The sequence below is a fragment of the Sesamum indicum genome, linkage group LG1, assembly GCF_000512975.1.
Source record: "Sesamum indicum cultivar Zhongzhi No. 13 linkage group LG1, S_indicum_v1.0, whole genome shotgun sequence".
NCBI classification, from domain to species: Eukaryota; Viridiplantae; Streptophyta; class Magnoliopsida; order Lamiales; family Pedaliaceae; genus Sesamum; species Sesamum indicum.
The window spans coordinates 5,626,515-5,642,089 of record NC_026145.1 but is presented as its reverse complement, the minus strand read 5'-3'; the positions used below and the strand labels follow the sequence as shown (position 1 = coordinate 5,642,089).

The window sequence follows — 15,575 nt, the reverse complement described above, 5'->3', positions numbered from 1 at the left end:
ACGAATGGTTGGCTGAAATACCTCCAGTACATTGGGCAAGATGTTTCTTCCCAACTAAGACAAAGTGTGATGTGCTTGTGAATAACATGAACGAATCCTTCAATCATATTATCCTGGAAGCAAGGGAATTACCAATAATTCAGATGTTTGAGTGGATAAGGAGGAAGTTCATGGGAAGAATTCAAGTGAAAAGAGAGGGGATGGAAAAATACGAGGGGGTTGTTTGTCCTAATGAAGAGAAGAAAACTGAAGTGCAAAGGCTGGAGAGTAGAAACTGCTTTCCTTCTTGGGCAGGGATAGACAAATACGAGGTAATGCATGCAAAACCAAACCACATAGTTTACCTCAAGGAGAAGTTTTGCAGTTGTGGCATGTTTCAGCTTGTGGCATATCCTTGTTGTCATGCCATTGCTGCAATTGATTATCATAGGCTGAAAGTGGAGGATTTCATTGATGAATGCTTCAAGAAGGAAGTGTATTTAAAGGTGTACAGCCACATGATCCACCCAGTGCCAGGGATGCATGATTTTGAAGATTCAAAGATGGGAAAAGTGGATCCTCCTGATGTAGTAATCAAGATGGGAAGGCCAAAAAAATGTAGAAGGAAGGATGCAAATGATGTGAGGAAAACAGATTCAAGAAGAGGTCTTACCCACACTTGTGCAATATGTATGAGAAAAGGGCACAATAAAAGAAGTTGCACCAATCCCCCACACCCCAAATCCAAATTCATGCAGGTAATTTTCCTTACTTTAATTATTATTTGTTCATTTATTATCTAACAGACATTATTTAATAGCTTTAATTATTTTTGTCTAACTTTAATTATGTCTTTGTAGAATCCCAACCAAAGCAGACAAAGATCCAGCAAGTCACATGGTGCATCAGGATCTAGAAGACCTAGTACCCCACTCCATCCACCTTTTAATGAGAATGAGACAATTCAAGAAGAGGTAATACTAATTTAATATCAGCTTTTTGACTGTCATACACCAATTTTTGACTCTTTGTCTTGTGTTGCAGGTACCCCCAATTTATTCCCAACCATCTCAAGATTCCATGCCCGAAATTGCAGTTCAGCCCCCACTTCCAGTTCAGCCACCAATTCCACTTCAGCCACCACCTCAAACAGCTCCAAGACAACCTTTTAAGGTACGTAATTTTAGCATATCAACTATGCTTCAATTTATGAGGTTTTTATAATGAAAAATCTACTTTATAGATTCCTAAACAGAGTAGCAGAACAACACCAGGTGAGACTATCACTAGAGGATTGAATGTGCATAAATCATCACATGAACAGGTATATCACTTGTTGTACTAATAAAGTAGAATTTACTGGTTTATTTGTTCACACCAGTATCTCATTTACTATGTTTTAGGTTGTTCATTCAGAGCAAATAACTCAACAACCTCTCCAACAAGAACATCCACAATCCTCAACAGCTTATCAGGTAAATTTCTTAATGTTTCATTGAGTATATGTCCCTTTAACTTTATTACTTTGGACTAAAATAATTTCATGCAACTACAGCAAAAACCTAAAGCTCTTAGAAAGCACAAAAAGCCAATATCTTCTTCAACTAAATTGCTTAAGAGACAACAACAAGATGCTCCAGATCAGTCCTCCCAATTCAAGAGAAAATATTCTGCAGAGAGAAATCCATCTATTTCTTCACTGATCAAGAGTTTGGCCAACTCATATCGCCAGGACAAACCAAGAAAAATAATTAAAATACTGATGGAACATCAAAGCCCACAGAAAATGTATGAGGTGCAATTGTAGTTCAATTTTTGTCTATTTTGTGATGTTTTAGTGATGGATTTTGCAAAACTGATGGTTGCAAATTAGAATTTTTGGATGTATAGTTATAAATCAGGATTAAAATCTAGTTGTATACATGTTTCAGTGAATGCACTTTGTCCATTTTGAAGTGAAATGAAATTTATGATGGTTGTTTTTGTTGTTTTTGTTGTTGGAAAATTGTGATGATGCATTGATGCATTTTGCTGTTTTTTATTTGTATTATAGGTTCATTAACATTACACTAACAAATTCACTTAACAACATTACATTGACAAATTCATTTAAATAATACAACAATCATGCAAAATAAAATAGCTACAATTAGTGCCTTTAACGTTTTTTGATTGCCATCAAGCTGCTTCACTTTGCCAGTGAGGTCTTCGCATATAGAGATCAGTTCAGAAAATTTCTCTTCCATACCTCTTAAATTTGATTCCACCTCTTCTTCCATTTCTGGCATTTGGAAACTTTGTGAGTTTGTACGAGATACACTGATTGGCTCCAACCAACTAAAAAAATTGCATTGTCCATCTCTACAATTGCAGAATAATTTTCCTTCACTTTCTTTTGTCGGACCAACAACTCTAATAGCAGCATTTCTTTGACAAAAGCACTTTGGATTTATTTATCTCAAATCCATAATTTCTTCTCTTTTTGAAGTGGATTTCCTAGAATAGATCATTCAACAAAAATAAAATAAAATAAATAATTTAATATAATTAAATTACCAAAATTAAACTGGACAAATGAAATAAAAGAGAAAAAAAAAACAGCTTCATACCTTTTTTTGGGGGAGAAATGGCAAAAGGAAGATAGAAAACAAGCAAAAAACCCCTTTGCATGTTATATAGACCCATAGAGCGGTATTTTGGTCCAAAAAGTCATTAAATATCAACCTAAATCGCAGAAAAACACTACCAAACGCAGCAGATGCGCGTCTTCTCCACCTCCCGTTAGTTTCTAACAGAATACCGTTAGTTTCATTGCGATTTTGTTTTATTTTACGTAATTTATTTTAATCGCTTTCCCATGCGCGTTCCCAGGTCGATCCACTCGCACCCTATGGTGCCTTTCAGGCTCGTGTGCCCTTTTATTATCTCTCTCCTTCTCTCATTTTTTGCCTTGAAATATTAAGGCTTGCTTTCCTCTCCATTATGTACTCCCCCGAACTGTGGATTGGGATTTCTTTTTAAATTTTAATGAGAATAGAATAGGTTTTTGGTGAAAATTTTTATTTTTTACGCAAACCCATGGAGAAGAAAGTTCACGAAAGAGGAGGCCCACAGAAGATATACCAGACCCATCTATATGTTGATGGGTAAATTATATTTGGAATAGGTTGGGCTCATGATCATCCAAGCAGGATGCTTAATTTTGTTGCATGCGTTGCGTTTAATGCTTTTCTTTAAATGTGTTTCAATATTTGATATCTGTGCATGCAAACTTTAATGTGATGAGGTCTCGGTCAAATACTCAAAAATTTAACTCTCACTTAGTAGGACCAAGTTAAACTGTTAGGACCGAAAGTAAACTTGGATCAAAATATTTTGATTTGTCCAAGGTTTCCATCCACAATAATATGGTGAGGAAGCTGCCACTACCCAAGTGTGGTCTCACGAGTCGTGGCACACTTGGAAGAGAGGAAAGTTGCACTATTATTTTGAATAGAGAAACACGCTCACTGTTTTCCTGTCTCACGAGTCGTGGGGGGCGACAGTTGAGGTATGATTTAGTTGATGCGTTGGGCCCGACACTAGTTAAATATTAAGCCCATAATGGACTTGGATCGAAATCGCATTTCGATCTGTCCAGGCCTTCTATCCATAACAATATGATGAAGAAGTTACCGCTATCAAAATGTGGTCTCACGAGTCGTGGTACATTTGGAATAGAAGGCAAGTTGCATTATTATTATGAACAAAGGAACAAGTTTGTTGTTTTCCTATCTCACGTGTCGTGGAGACGATAATTGAAGTGTGATTTGGTTAATGGGTCGGGCTTAATACCGAGTAGCATGATTTGCTTGGAGTCCTCAGGATCATATGAAGAGGTGAGGCAAAACATCTTGGGAATCTCATGGAAACGAGAATGGCATCGGTTGCCTCCCACAAGGCCTTTTTCATATGAATCGTAAAAGCAGGGCATGGTAAATTGTTCTTGTGGATCCCAAGCCCACTAAGAAAGGATTTTCCAAAACCCCACTTGAGAATGGTGGGATTTTATAAAAATAATGGGAGAAGTTAACGACTAAAAGACCAAGTCTTACCTCAAAACAATATTGTCACAATCTACTTATTCTTTCTACTATGCGTTTAGAATGCATGTCTTAGATTCATTTTTTAATTTATTTTTTGAGATTTATTTCGTTTAGTGGAACACAAACAATTAAATTGGTTGGAAAAATTGAAGGATTGTCCTCGATTTTCAAAACTAGCTTATGTCATGAATTAAGCCACTTCTATTAAACTTGCAAAAGGAGCCCTTGCTTAAAAGGAACGTTTGACGTTCGGGATTAAGGCATAGGGACAATCGCAAGGCTAGGTTCGTCATACCTGCTTCCATCACCCATGAGCAGTGTGACAAGCTGGACAATGTTGGCTCAATAATGCTCCATATAAATTAAATTTATGCGGCACCGAACTAGCACAATGGATATGCCGTGATGAAAGCAATTTTTGAAGCCAAGATGACTAAGGGTTATCTTTACATAAACATGGAGTATAGATGCTATCCCATGTGGAAGAGCTCGATAACCTTAATGTTGATCTTGAAAAGTGATGTACGTTGACGTAACCCTTCAGTCTTTCATCCCTCCTTCAACCTATTTATCATGAACTCTAAATGAGCTTAAGAAGACCATTCATAAATTGATAAAAATGGTTGAACTAATACAAGGTAAAGATTTAAGAATCTACGCCATCGTATTGAATTTGGAGGCTTCAACCTAAAGAGGAAAAGGCAAGGTGCAGAACGCCAAATGAGGAAAAAGGATGGAGCATAGTTAGCCGTTGCAAGCTCTTTGAGCGCTACTGTCACCTTGATGGCGCAAGGGTAAAAGGAAAATGGAAAATGGTTCGGCAGTCAAAATTTACATATGATGTTTGCATAAAATTGCTAAAGGGGATTGAAGAAGGAGTACTGTGAACTTCCCTTCGCTCAAGCTATGGCATTTGTTGAGGAAACATGATTATTATTTATATTCCTAAGTGTTGGACACTTGCTGTTGAAGCGGCATTTCTACAAATGGTTTGCAGAAGTAAAAAAGAATAGAATGCTAAGATATATAATCTTAGAGTTAGGGGATGACTAGGTCGTAACTGCAAAAGCTATAAGACTAAGTGGACATAGCAATTAGTATTCATGCTAATATAGTATGCAATTATGGAACCTAGTATGATCGATATTTAGTCAATTGTTTTTGATAAATTAGACTATAAACTTGATCAATAAAATATTCTTTTGAGTCTGTTGAGTTATTAAATTATCGTACTCCATAATTAGATAATGTATGCTCAAAACAAATGACTAAAACGAAAAATTATAGAGAATGGCATGCGTCCCTCTAGTTAGGATAACTAGATTGGTAGATTCAAATAGTCTAGCAATAGATGATTTGAATTTACTAACTTATGAATTATTCTTGAGAAGGAAGAAAGCCGTGAAAGCACTTTGTGGTACAAAAAATGCTTGTAAAAAATGATCTATTGGATTGGATCCAAAATAGACATCTGTAAGTCACTAAATACACAATAAACCAGTAGAGGGTTCACAAGTCTAAGAATTTCTGGAAAGTTTAGAGAAATTAGACTTGAGGAGGAAAACCAAACTGGTTGTGGAGACAAACCCTTCGATGGGATCAATAGGGTGTATTTAGTAGAAGTTCTCGAAATATGAGAATGGAATTCTCATTCTGTTAACTTCTTCCCGAAGAGACGATGTTGAATTGTGTCTAGTAAGAAAGAAATCAAACCTTGATTGGACATGGTTCGATCAGTGTTTCACTGAATTACCTGGCCGATCTGGATGTGGACTTTCGAAAATCGTCAAGTTAAAAAAGATGGCGTTTTCTTAAGGTCGCAATCCAAACACGATATTTGATATGGATTGGCAACCTATGTCTTACAAAAGGTCTTGAGTATGAGGAAAGGTCCTGCAAACGTCAAATGATTAGCGGGAGGAAAATTAGACTTGGAGTTTGATTTATATAGGTTCGTTATCAATTAGTGCAAGCATCATTTATAATCAAAACTTCACTGACCATATTTAGGTTCTCCAAAGGACGATCAGAAAGCTCCAGTTACCTGAAAGGTACGAGTTTTTTAATCTGACCGGATAAGGAGAAGCGATGTTAGACATGATCCAGATAAATGGCTTGGAGCCATAAAATTTGCTATGGAGTTCAAACTAGGTTTGAACGTCTTGTATCTAGGATACTTATTTTGACAAGATTCATGAGGTACATGACTCAGTCAAGAACAAGGTGGAAGGTCAGTGGAAGCTCAACTGTATTCCTAGTGTTTTAGATGTTAAAAACGTCTCGATCATTTGGGATGAGAGAAAGGCATCTTAGAACTCTAAAACAAGAACATTATTCATAAAATTCTTCATAATAGGAATGGATTCCTATCTAGGGATAAACTATCCAAGCTTCAGTCATGGTAAACTGATGAGGAGCTTAGATGTTTGACATCCCCATGCCTTTGTTGTAAGCAGCATGAGTATGTTGTTCACTGCACTAGACCCGATGTTGCTTATGCTTTTTTTAAAGCATAACAATGGATATCGAGTGTGCACCGACAAGGCAACAAACTTCTATTGAAGGGCTATCTTTAATACCTAAATAAGAATTTAAGAAGAGCACTTGACGCAGATTAATCGAGAGTTGATTCTAGAAGGCTACAACGATAATAGCCTCCAACATCATATGAATATAACCTCAAAACAAAAGTACATTTAATCTTCACTATAATGTGGTAATATTTGAAAGGTTCCAAGTCGAATACCACAAATAACTTCATCATAAAAATTAAATGTATGGCAACTTTAGAAGTTATATTGAAAAACGGTTAGGACCGAAAAAAAACACCCGATCATTCGGTTTGCTACATAGCATAGCTCCGTTAATAGTCACCTTGGAGGATGACAACTAGGCTATGGCACAAGGTAAAAGGCCCGAGATCTCATCATAGATCCAAGAAAAAATTTTAGACACCATCATCTGCTTGGAGTGATGATAGGAAGATGTGAAATGCGATTGGACCGCGAAACATTGGCAAAAACTACAGTAGACCTATAAGATCTAGCCGGTATTGCAGATTGCTTAAGATTAATCTAGAAATATGAGCAATTGGCTTTTAAGGTCAAAAGGGAGATTATCCGAATAGGTGATCAAAAGCCAATTAGATTGGCGGTTTTGAGAAGCATTCAAGCATATTTATTTAAGCAATATTATATTGAAAAATATGGTAAGTATTTGTCTTTGGCGCATGTGTCTGTTGTGCTTACCGATTACGTTAAGCGCTACTTTCACATCACAACAGATGCCCACAGACCACTTAATAACCCATGTAATTGGCTTGCGCATTGGATGATGGCTATAAAACCTACTTTTGAGGGTTGGTCTAAAACGTTCCAAGTCAAGGACCTTGAAAAAGGATATCAAGAGTCCTACTGAGACTTTCACTAAGTACTGCATCCATTAGATCAATGTCGTATTTCATCTACGACAGACGTTGGACGTCTATGCAATTTCAGTAGGATAGTTAACAAAGTGGTCAACTGACTGAACTGATTCATGGAGATCGTCATATGGAAGCGTTAGAGGCTTGATCGATATTATTTGAGTTCCGGCTCTAATAGTACAGAAGTAGTCCTCAAACTTGACGAATCACGACAGTCACGTGCATACGATGACTGTATCTTGCTTCTTTATGAGATGTGACTGTGTTACAGACATGATTATCATAAGCCTTGTCCTGTGCGGTTGGAGTATATACCGAGGATGGTGAGTTCCAAGAAGATGATCCATCCCCTATCAATATATAATAGAGGTATCTCTTATTCATTCGGAGATACGTTCACACTTTATGAATCTGTGGCCACAGTCGTTGATTGAATAGGAAAAGAAGGTTCCTATGTCGAGAAACATAGCATAACGCAATCTCAAGTATTAAACATAGAAGCCTATTCCAGGATGGGAACCGACACCTTTCATGCCCTAAACTAATGTCAAGAGATGGTAGAAGGAAGGATCATACCCGTATGGACTTGAGAGCCTAAATGTTCACACAGAAATTCGCCTAGTATCTAGTATCATGGACTATTGCTAGACACACACCCATGGTGATTGGCTTTCTTTGTTGAAGGTTAATCAAGAAATATTAATTAAATTAGATTTAATTAATAATAGTGTTGAACACCAGCTCAAGTTCAGTTGAAAGGGGAATCTAAAGAGTCAAACACAAATCACTGAGAAAAGAACAAGGAATTAATTTGGAACTAATTCCATGAGGTTTAAGTAATTGGTTTACCCACACATGGGAGTCCACTGGATGGATAGTCCAAGTTTAAATTAATTGAATTAATTTAAATTGGATTTGTCTTTCCATTAATTAATAAGAGACAATTTGGACTTGAGTATTTAATTGAATTAATACCAAGTGGGCTCAATTAAATAGATTTTATTAAATTAAATTTAATTAAAATTCATTTGACCTTGAATTTATTTTATATAAAATCGGCTCAATGATTAAGGCCCACTAACAAAATTGATGGAGAGAAAGTTGACCAAAAGAATTGCATTTTTGGAAAGTGCTAGCTTGATTATAACTAGACTCTTCTCTATTTGGAATGGATTGAATAGTTACCTTATAGATAATAGAATGTATTTAGGCATAGTCTTAGTTACTATTCAAGGTATATGAATATATTTTGTGTATGATTATTAGGGTAATAATTCATTACATAACACAACACAAAAAAATCCTTCTCCTCCTCCACCATGAATTCGGCTGCCCCCCTTTATTTCACCTAGGGTGAGTTTTTCGATCTTGATTTCTTCTAGTAAAGGAATCAAAGTCTCATTTTTCAGTGTGGTGTGGATCATTTTTTAAGAATTCCTACGTTAGAATCTCGGGTGAACGTTAAACGGAACTAACCGTTTGGAAATTCAAAATTTAAGAGGTAAATTTTGACTTTAATTTTCGCTTCTACATTTATTTGCTCAACAATAGCCTCGTATGATTATATTTTATTGTTGCGTAATTTTTCATACTATATCGAACGCTCGGGAACTCCAAAGGTACACCCCTTGAATTCGTTTATTTTCCGCTAAATCGTTCTCGGGTCATATCATGCAATCTTTCAAAAAAAAATTGAAAAGAATATAATTGAAGACATAAGATTTACGAGTTAAAAAGAAACAAATCCTCCTTCACAATTTCGCAAAATTGACATATATTAGGATAGTTTCGTAAAAATTATATTAAAAGATCACCATTATACAATCAATATGTGTAATTTTACCCTTAGGAAAACGTAGTGTTGAACACTTAATAATCGTCGAGACTAAATATAATATTGAGATGGGCTCGATACTCCAACAACGAATTTGTTTGTTGCAAGTTATGACAATTGATCTCTCATATTGTTTGTGCGTTCGTAAGTGTGTGTGATATCTCATATATATTTGATATAATTATACATAATTTTTTTCTTATTTTGAAAATTTATTTAGCATCAATGAAATTTGCTATTATCTGACAAAAAAAATCCTTTATTAGTCAAAATCTATAATGCATGAACAAAACATGGCGACATAAAAAATATAAAAAAATTTAGGATATGACACAACACTAACACGGCTATATATAATATAATATATATTTTTATTATATATATTGTCAATTTTGCATAAAATTAAAATATATTATATAAAAAATACTAAGATAATATATAAAATAAGCAAGTCTAAGATTCTTTATTTTCAAAGCAACTCAAAAATTTTTAAGATGATAAAAAAAATTCAAATGTGTCCATGTCCGACGCTGTGTGTTCCTTTTTTTTCTTAAAAAAGATTTGGATATTCTGATGTGTCCGATATGTGTTTAAGCTGTGTCTACACGGCATGTGTATACATTAAGTAAAATTTTTAAGTACTCGTGTATTATAGATCAAACTTTAAAATTATTTGATATAATTTTTCAAATTATTGAGAGTTAACTGTATTTACAATAAATTTCAATCGTAATTATCTCTCTAATTATATTTATACATGTAGTTGCCCAATTATCTTACTAATACTCCCGCAGTAATACCTCTCTGTTAAATTTCCCGGGAAACACAATTAATCCCATTCACAAGCATCCCTCCCGATCCACCGCCGCATCTCATCTTCAAGCACTCCCAACCCCAGCAACGCCATCAACCCCGCTCTTCGGAAAAGGGTTCCGCAACTTCTCAAGGAGGAATCTGGAAATCTCAGAAATCTATGGAAACTCCCAGCACGAGCACATCCTCCACAGAACCCAAAACTCCGGCGTCGAAGCTTCTCAGCTCATCCTATCGCCGCCCCTCGTCGTCTCGGACGATCTACAGCGACCGTTTCATTCCCAGTCGCTCTTCTTCCAACTTTGCCCTCTTCAATCTTCCTAATTCCAGTGCCAATTCGTCTTCTGATGATTCACATTCTGCTTACACTAACCTTCTCAAGTCTGCCCTTTTTGGACCCGATTGTGTTGGTGGTGTTAATGGGTTTCAGCCTTTGACTCCGGAGAAATCTGTGTCTGGTGGAAGATTTGGGAGTAGGAATAGTGATGGTAACGTTTTGCAGATTAGTCCTCCTAATTGCAATATTTTCAAGTACAAGACTGAGACGCGGAAATCTTTGCATTCTCTGTCGCCGTTTGGGTTTGATGACCAGCTCCCTGGGGTGTCTCATAACCCTGTCAAGGCTCCTAGAAAAGTTCCAAGGTCTCCGTACAAGGTAGTATCTGTTAATTTTTAGGGTTTTCAAGTTCTTGCTTTTTTGTTTCCAACTCTTTGTTTGGATTTTCTTGACCGGACAGTTCGAATTCGTAATAGATCATTGATTTCGATTTGGGATTATAAATTACTGGTTTTTTTGGGGTTTATTTTTGGTTGTGTGATTGCTTTTATCTTGTTTGCTGATGCGCGTTGTGTTTTCTTGAATTTTGTAGTTGTTTGGTTCTACTGCAGTAATGTGGTTCTTCAGTTTGTCTTTTTGGTGTGCAAATACACTTGGTGTATTGATTTACTGCCGTTGTGTTTTTAGCTTTCTTTGAGGTACACTTGTTTTTTTCTTAATGGATTTATGCTTTGAAATTTGTGGCCCATCCTGAATTGTAGAGGAATTTCTGGTTCAGTGTGTTGATTTCTAATGTTGGTTATCCCAAGTACTTCTTTTTTGACTCAAATGTTTTATGGACAATGTTAATGATGAATTTGATAGTTTCTTGCTACGCCAATGCATCTGCTTTTGAACTATATTCAAACTAATTGATTTTATGGCATTTTGGCACAGGTCTTGGATGCTCCAGCTTTGCAAGATGATTTTTATCTTAATCTTGTAGATTGGTCTTCACATAATGTGCTGGCAGTGGGGTTGGGCAACTGTGTCTATCTGTGGCATGCTTCTAGCAGTAAGGTAAGTCATCATTCTTTCAACCTCGTTCTGTTGCCATTGCACATATGAAATGGTGAAACTGGTTTTTTTCCATGTTCATACAGGTGGTGAAGTTGTGTGATTTGGGAATTGATGACAGTGTCTGTTCTGTTGGCTGGGCACACCGTGGTACACATCTTGCTGTTGGAACTAACAATGGCAAACTCCAAGTATGCTATGAAACTTTTTTCTGACTTCTTATTGTTATGGGCGTGGTACCTTGACATTGCATCTGCTCTTGAAGTAATCTAGAATGTTGCCATCAAAATGCAGTTGTATGATATGAAAGCTCCAGAACTCTGGCTTATAATTTATCACAATGTACAAGTTTCCTGATATCTGAATTCTCTATTTGACTGAGGAGTTTGATGATAAACCTATTTCATGAGCTATGCTTAGCATATTGCTGGGGCTAATTTATGTGATCGTCTTGTATTTCTCAATTTCTAATTTTATGGGAGGAGCACCATAGTCAATAATGAAACTCTGCCAAATTTATTGTGTAGTACTGGCACAATTGATCATGGATCAGCTGACACCTGTTGGTGCTCTAAGTTGTGAGATAAGATGATATGTCATTTATTTCCAACACTGAATGGAGTCTTCCGTCAGCAAGAGTGACATCTGAACATTTTAAATCTTATGCATTTAGTCAGATAATTTTCATGGAATATTTACCATAAGTCTCAATTCAAATTGTAAGGCTGATTGTAATATATCACAATATGAATAATCCTTGCTTCAGAGGTCAGCTCTTGTTAAACGTTAACAAAGGCAGTCAAGCCTTAGATGTTACTATGCTTTTGAGTCTGAAATCTTGAATCCGTCATCTAAAATCATAAGAAGATGTAAGTCAGTTTTGATGGGTCTTAGAATGTGTACTTTTCTTGTGGATCCTCCAGTATATGTTTACTTGAAAACAGCTCTGTTGCATCCTGTTCGAAACAATATCCCTGTACATCAAATTAGAATATTCGTGAAAGGCCAGAACCAACCTGTGAATGAATTACTTCATTTGTCTTAATGTTTTGCTTCAGCATTTCAATGATAGGTGCTTACTCTTATGCGATACAGTTATGGGATGCGTCTCGTTGCAAGAGGATTAGAACTATGGAAGGGCATCGGCTGCGAGTTGGTGCCCTGGCCTGGAGCTCATCTGTGCTATCTTCAGGAAGCCGGGACAAGAGTATTCTTCAACGTGATATACGAGCTCAAGAAGACTATGTGAGCAAGTTAAGTGGACATAAATCAGAGGTATAGCTCTTCATGAATTGCTTTAGTGGTGCTCTCACTTAAGCTATGCCCAATTCTTTCACTTCGAGTACTATTTGCTGCATCACATTGTTTTCATTTAGTCTGAATCTCGAACATTTGTGGTTTAGGTTTGTGGATTGAAGTGGTCTTACGACAACCGAGAATTAGCGTCGGGTGGAAATGACAATAGAGTACGTAGTGTTTTTTGTTGATCTAAATGTTTACAGTTCATTTTTTCTGTAGAATGATTTGTCGTTGTCAGTGTCACTAACTTATTTAGATTGGATATGCCTTTTCTCTTTTTAGCTTTTTGTCTGGAACCAACATTCAACCCAGCCTGTGCTAAAATACTGTGAACACACTGCTGCTGTAAAAGCTATTGCATGGTCACCCCATCTCCATGGACTCCTTGCTTCTGGAGGTGGCACTGCTGACCGATGCATTCGTTTCTGGAACACCACTACCAATTCACACCTCAGTTGCATGGATACTGGAAGTCAGGTAACCTGCCTCTCATTTAGTTCAATCAAAATCCACCTTGCATCGCCCTCTGTAGTTCCTTCATTTTATGGCCGTAGATGTTGTCTCAGTTGAGTTGAGTCTATGTTTCATTTTCCAAGTAAAGGTTTTGGTGCTAATAACTTGACTTTCTCTTCATTTTACTTTAAGTGAAGGAATCTGATTTATTACTTGCTTAAAATTTAAAGCAATTCTGAGGACCAGACCTGTTGGAGATACTTTAAAATATCTCTTCCTTTTTGGATGTGGAATAATTTTGAAGTAATTCTGAGGAAGCAGACCAGGAGACATTTCAAAATATCTGTTTCTTTTGGATGTGAGAATAAATTTGAAGTAATTCTGAGGAAGCAGATCGGAGACACTTTAAAATATCTGTTTCTTTTGGATGTGAGAATATTTATGATACCTTGACTTGAAATATGACTCTGGCAGGTGTGCAATCTTGTGTGGTCTAAGAATGTTAACGAACTTGTGAGCACCCATGGCTACTCCCAAAACCAGATTATAGTGTGGAGATATCCTACCATGTCAAAGGTACCTTAGAGTTGCATGACTTGGAAAAATAGTGTTTTCAAATTTCATATTCCTTACCATGTTTTATACTATTATCTAAGAATTTGAGCTTTCCTCACTTCCCCATGCAGTTGGCAACTCTAACAGGCCATACATACAGGGTACTATATCTTGCTATTTCACCCGATGGACAGGTATTTGCAGGAAAACCAGCAGTTTGTTTCAGTGATTCTCTAATGAGTAACTGAAGTTGAAGTTTATTTTTTGTTAGTGCTGCCTCTCTCACTGGGCATGTTTTTGCAGACAATTGTAACAGGAGCAGGAGATGAAACACTTAGGTTTTGGAATGTTTTCCCTTCACCTAAGTCTCAGGTGAATACTCCAATGCATAATACTATATAATTTACTAGTTTTCTGAATGCTTTATTGTCCTCAGCTCGTTCCTGTGAGCTTGACTTTACTTCTCCTTTGCTACACCATCCTAAGATTGTTCCGCTCCGTCAAAAAATCATTTTGGTTCTTGTTATCCTATGCTATAGCTAATCATGTCTAATAAACGGAAAAACTCCCACTCTGCAGAACACTGAAAGTGAAATTGGAGCGTCATCTCTTGGAAGAACTCAGATTCGATGAAATATAAAGCCATACAGATCTGCACTAGTCCCTCGCTATTTATTATTTCGTTCTCAATTCATGAAGGATAGTCATGACTTGCAAGGCAATACAGATTAAAGTAGATGGTCTGATCAGGCAGAACTCTGTGTAGAGGGCTGCAGGAACCGAGTCTGTTGCTTCTTGCAATCTGGGAACTAGGTAAATATCTATTGTCAACATTCTTGATTGACGATCAAAGTGTACAGCAGGAGTCGTTATCTAATGCTCGGTAACTTCTCCCATGCCCCTGTAATGTAGTAGAGAGAGGCTACATTTTGTAGCATCGGACGCTTCCCCCTTCCGGCTCATTATTTGCGTTTGTAAAGAATTGCTACTCTTTTTATTTTTTTCTTGTGGGAAGAACTTCTTGTTGTTCCTACACTATCCTGTAATATATGAAAATTCTGCAGTCAAAATCTGTTAGCATTGTGATATCGTCGTTGTCTATGAAGAAAAAGAACATGAATTTGTACAACTAGTGGTGGGTTAGGGATAAGAAACAAAATCAATCAGTGATATATTTGCAATGTTATTAGTCACTCTCTCTAAATTAACACCAATTACATATTCAAACAAAATGGGCATATTTAGACCCAGAAGTCCAAAGGGCGAATTGTTTATGTTTTTTGAATAGGAAAATAGGAGTGGTATCTCACACAAATTCATACAAGAGATGTTGCGTTCGAGCTCTGTGAACAGTTAGGTTTTAATCATGTGAAGATCAACACTTAGATAAGAAGTTTCAATCTTGCTAGAGTGTTGGTGGCTTGGGTTCTGGACTAAAATCATTTTAAGTGGAAGAAGTATCTAAGAAGGGTCTTTTTAAGTTCTCGCATGAAGCATTTTGTTCTCCTCGCATGAGAGTTCTCTTCTTTTCCCCCTCTTTCAGTCGGTAGTTCTTGACTTTCTCCTTGGTTTTTAGGTAGCTTCTTTGAGCCTCCTTCCCCGCGGTCGTCAATGTTCTTGCACCACGTGGTTTTCGTCCTTGATAATGTGGACTGCATGATGGTTTTTTAGGTTTTAGTAGATCTTCATTTCTTGTTTTCTTTTCCTATCCTATTCTCCTCACCTTATTGTGACGGTTTTTTCTTAGTTTTTCAGGTTTTTTTGGTTGCCATAGCGTTTTTACCTTGTTAGTTTTAGTTT

General features: G+C 36.6%; 2 protein-coding genes across 5 annotated transcripts in view; both read left to right on the top strand.

The window, feature by feature from the left end:
* Window positions 1-1,949, top strand: part of LOC105158642 (mental retardation GTPase activating protein homolog 4-like) — a 12,487-nt gene extending 10,538 nt beyond the window's left edge. For 2 of the 4 annotated variants that reach the window (XM_011075465.2, XM_020697142.1), the window contains 5 exons: window positions 840-953; window positions 1,024-1,152; window positions 1,223-1,303; window positions 1,383-1,454; window positions 1,535-1,949. In XM_011075465.2, the coding sequence (XP_011073767.1) occupies window positions 840-953; window positions 1,024-1,152; window positions 1,223-1,303; window positions 1,383-1,454; window positions 1,535-1,786 (648 nt within the window). In that variant the 3' untranslated portion in view covers window positions 1,787-1,949. Of the gene's footprint in view, window positions 1-344; window positions 738-839; window positions 954-1,023; window positions 1,153-1,222; window positions 1,304-1,382; window positions 1,455-1,534 lie in introns of those variants that run through there. The other 2 variants (XM_020697144.1, XM_020697147.1) reach the window with 2 other exon arrangements.
* Window positions 10,083-14,861, top strand: LOC105157282 (protein FIZZY-RELATED 2). The gene is made up of 10 exons (XM_011073658.2): window positions 10,083-10,790; window positions 11,349-11,471; window positions 11,555-11,659; window positions 12,564-12,743; window positions 12,872-12,934; window positions 13,050-13,244; window positions 13,695-13,796; window positions 13,907-13,969; window positions 14,079-14,147; window positions 14,355-14,861. Exons 1-10 carry the CDS (start codon window positions 10,296-10,298, stop codon window positions 14,406-14,408), a joined length of 1,449 nt encoding a protein of 482 aa, XP_011071960.1. The 5' UTR covers window positions 10,083-10,295; the 3' UTR covers window positions 14,409-14,861.

Coding starts and splice junctions, on each gene's coding strand:
- LOC105157282 (XM_011073658.2), top strand. CDS start 10,296: ATGGAAACTCCCAGCACGAGCACATCCTCCACAGAACCCAAAACTCCG. Junction 13,797..13,906: donor GATATCCTACCATGTCAAAG/GTACCTTAGAGT, acceptor TTCCCCATGCAG/TTGGCAACTCTAACAGGCCA. Junction 14,148..14,354: donor TCCCTTCACCTAAGTCTCAG/GTGAATACTCCA, acceptor CCCACTCTGCAG/AACACTGAAAGTGAAATTGG.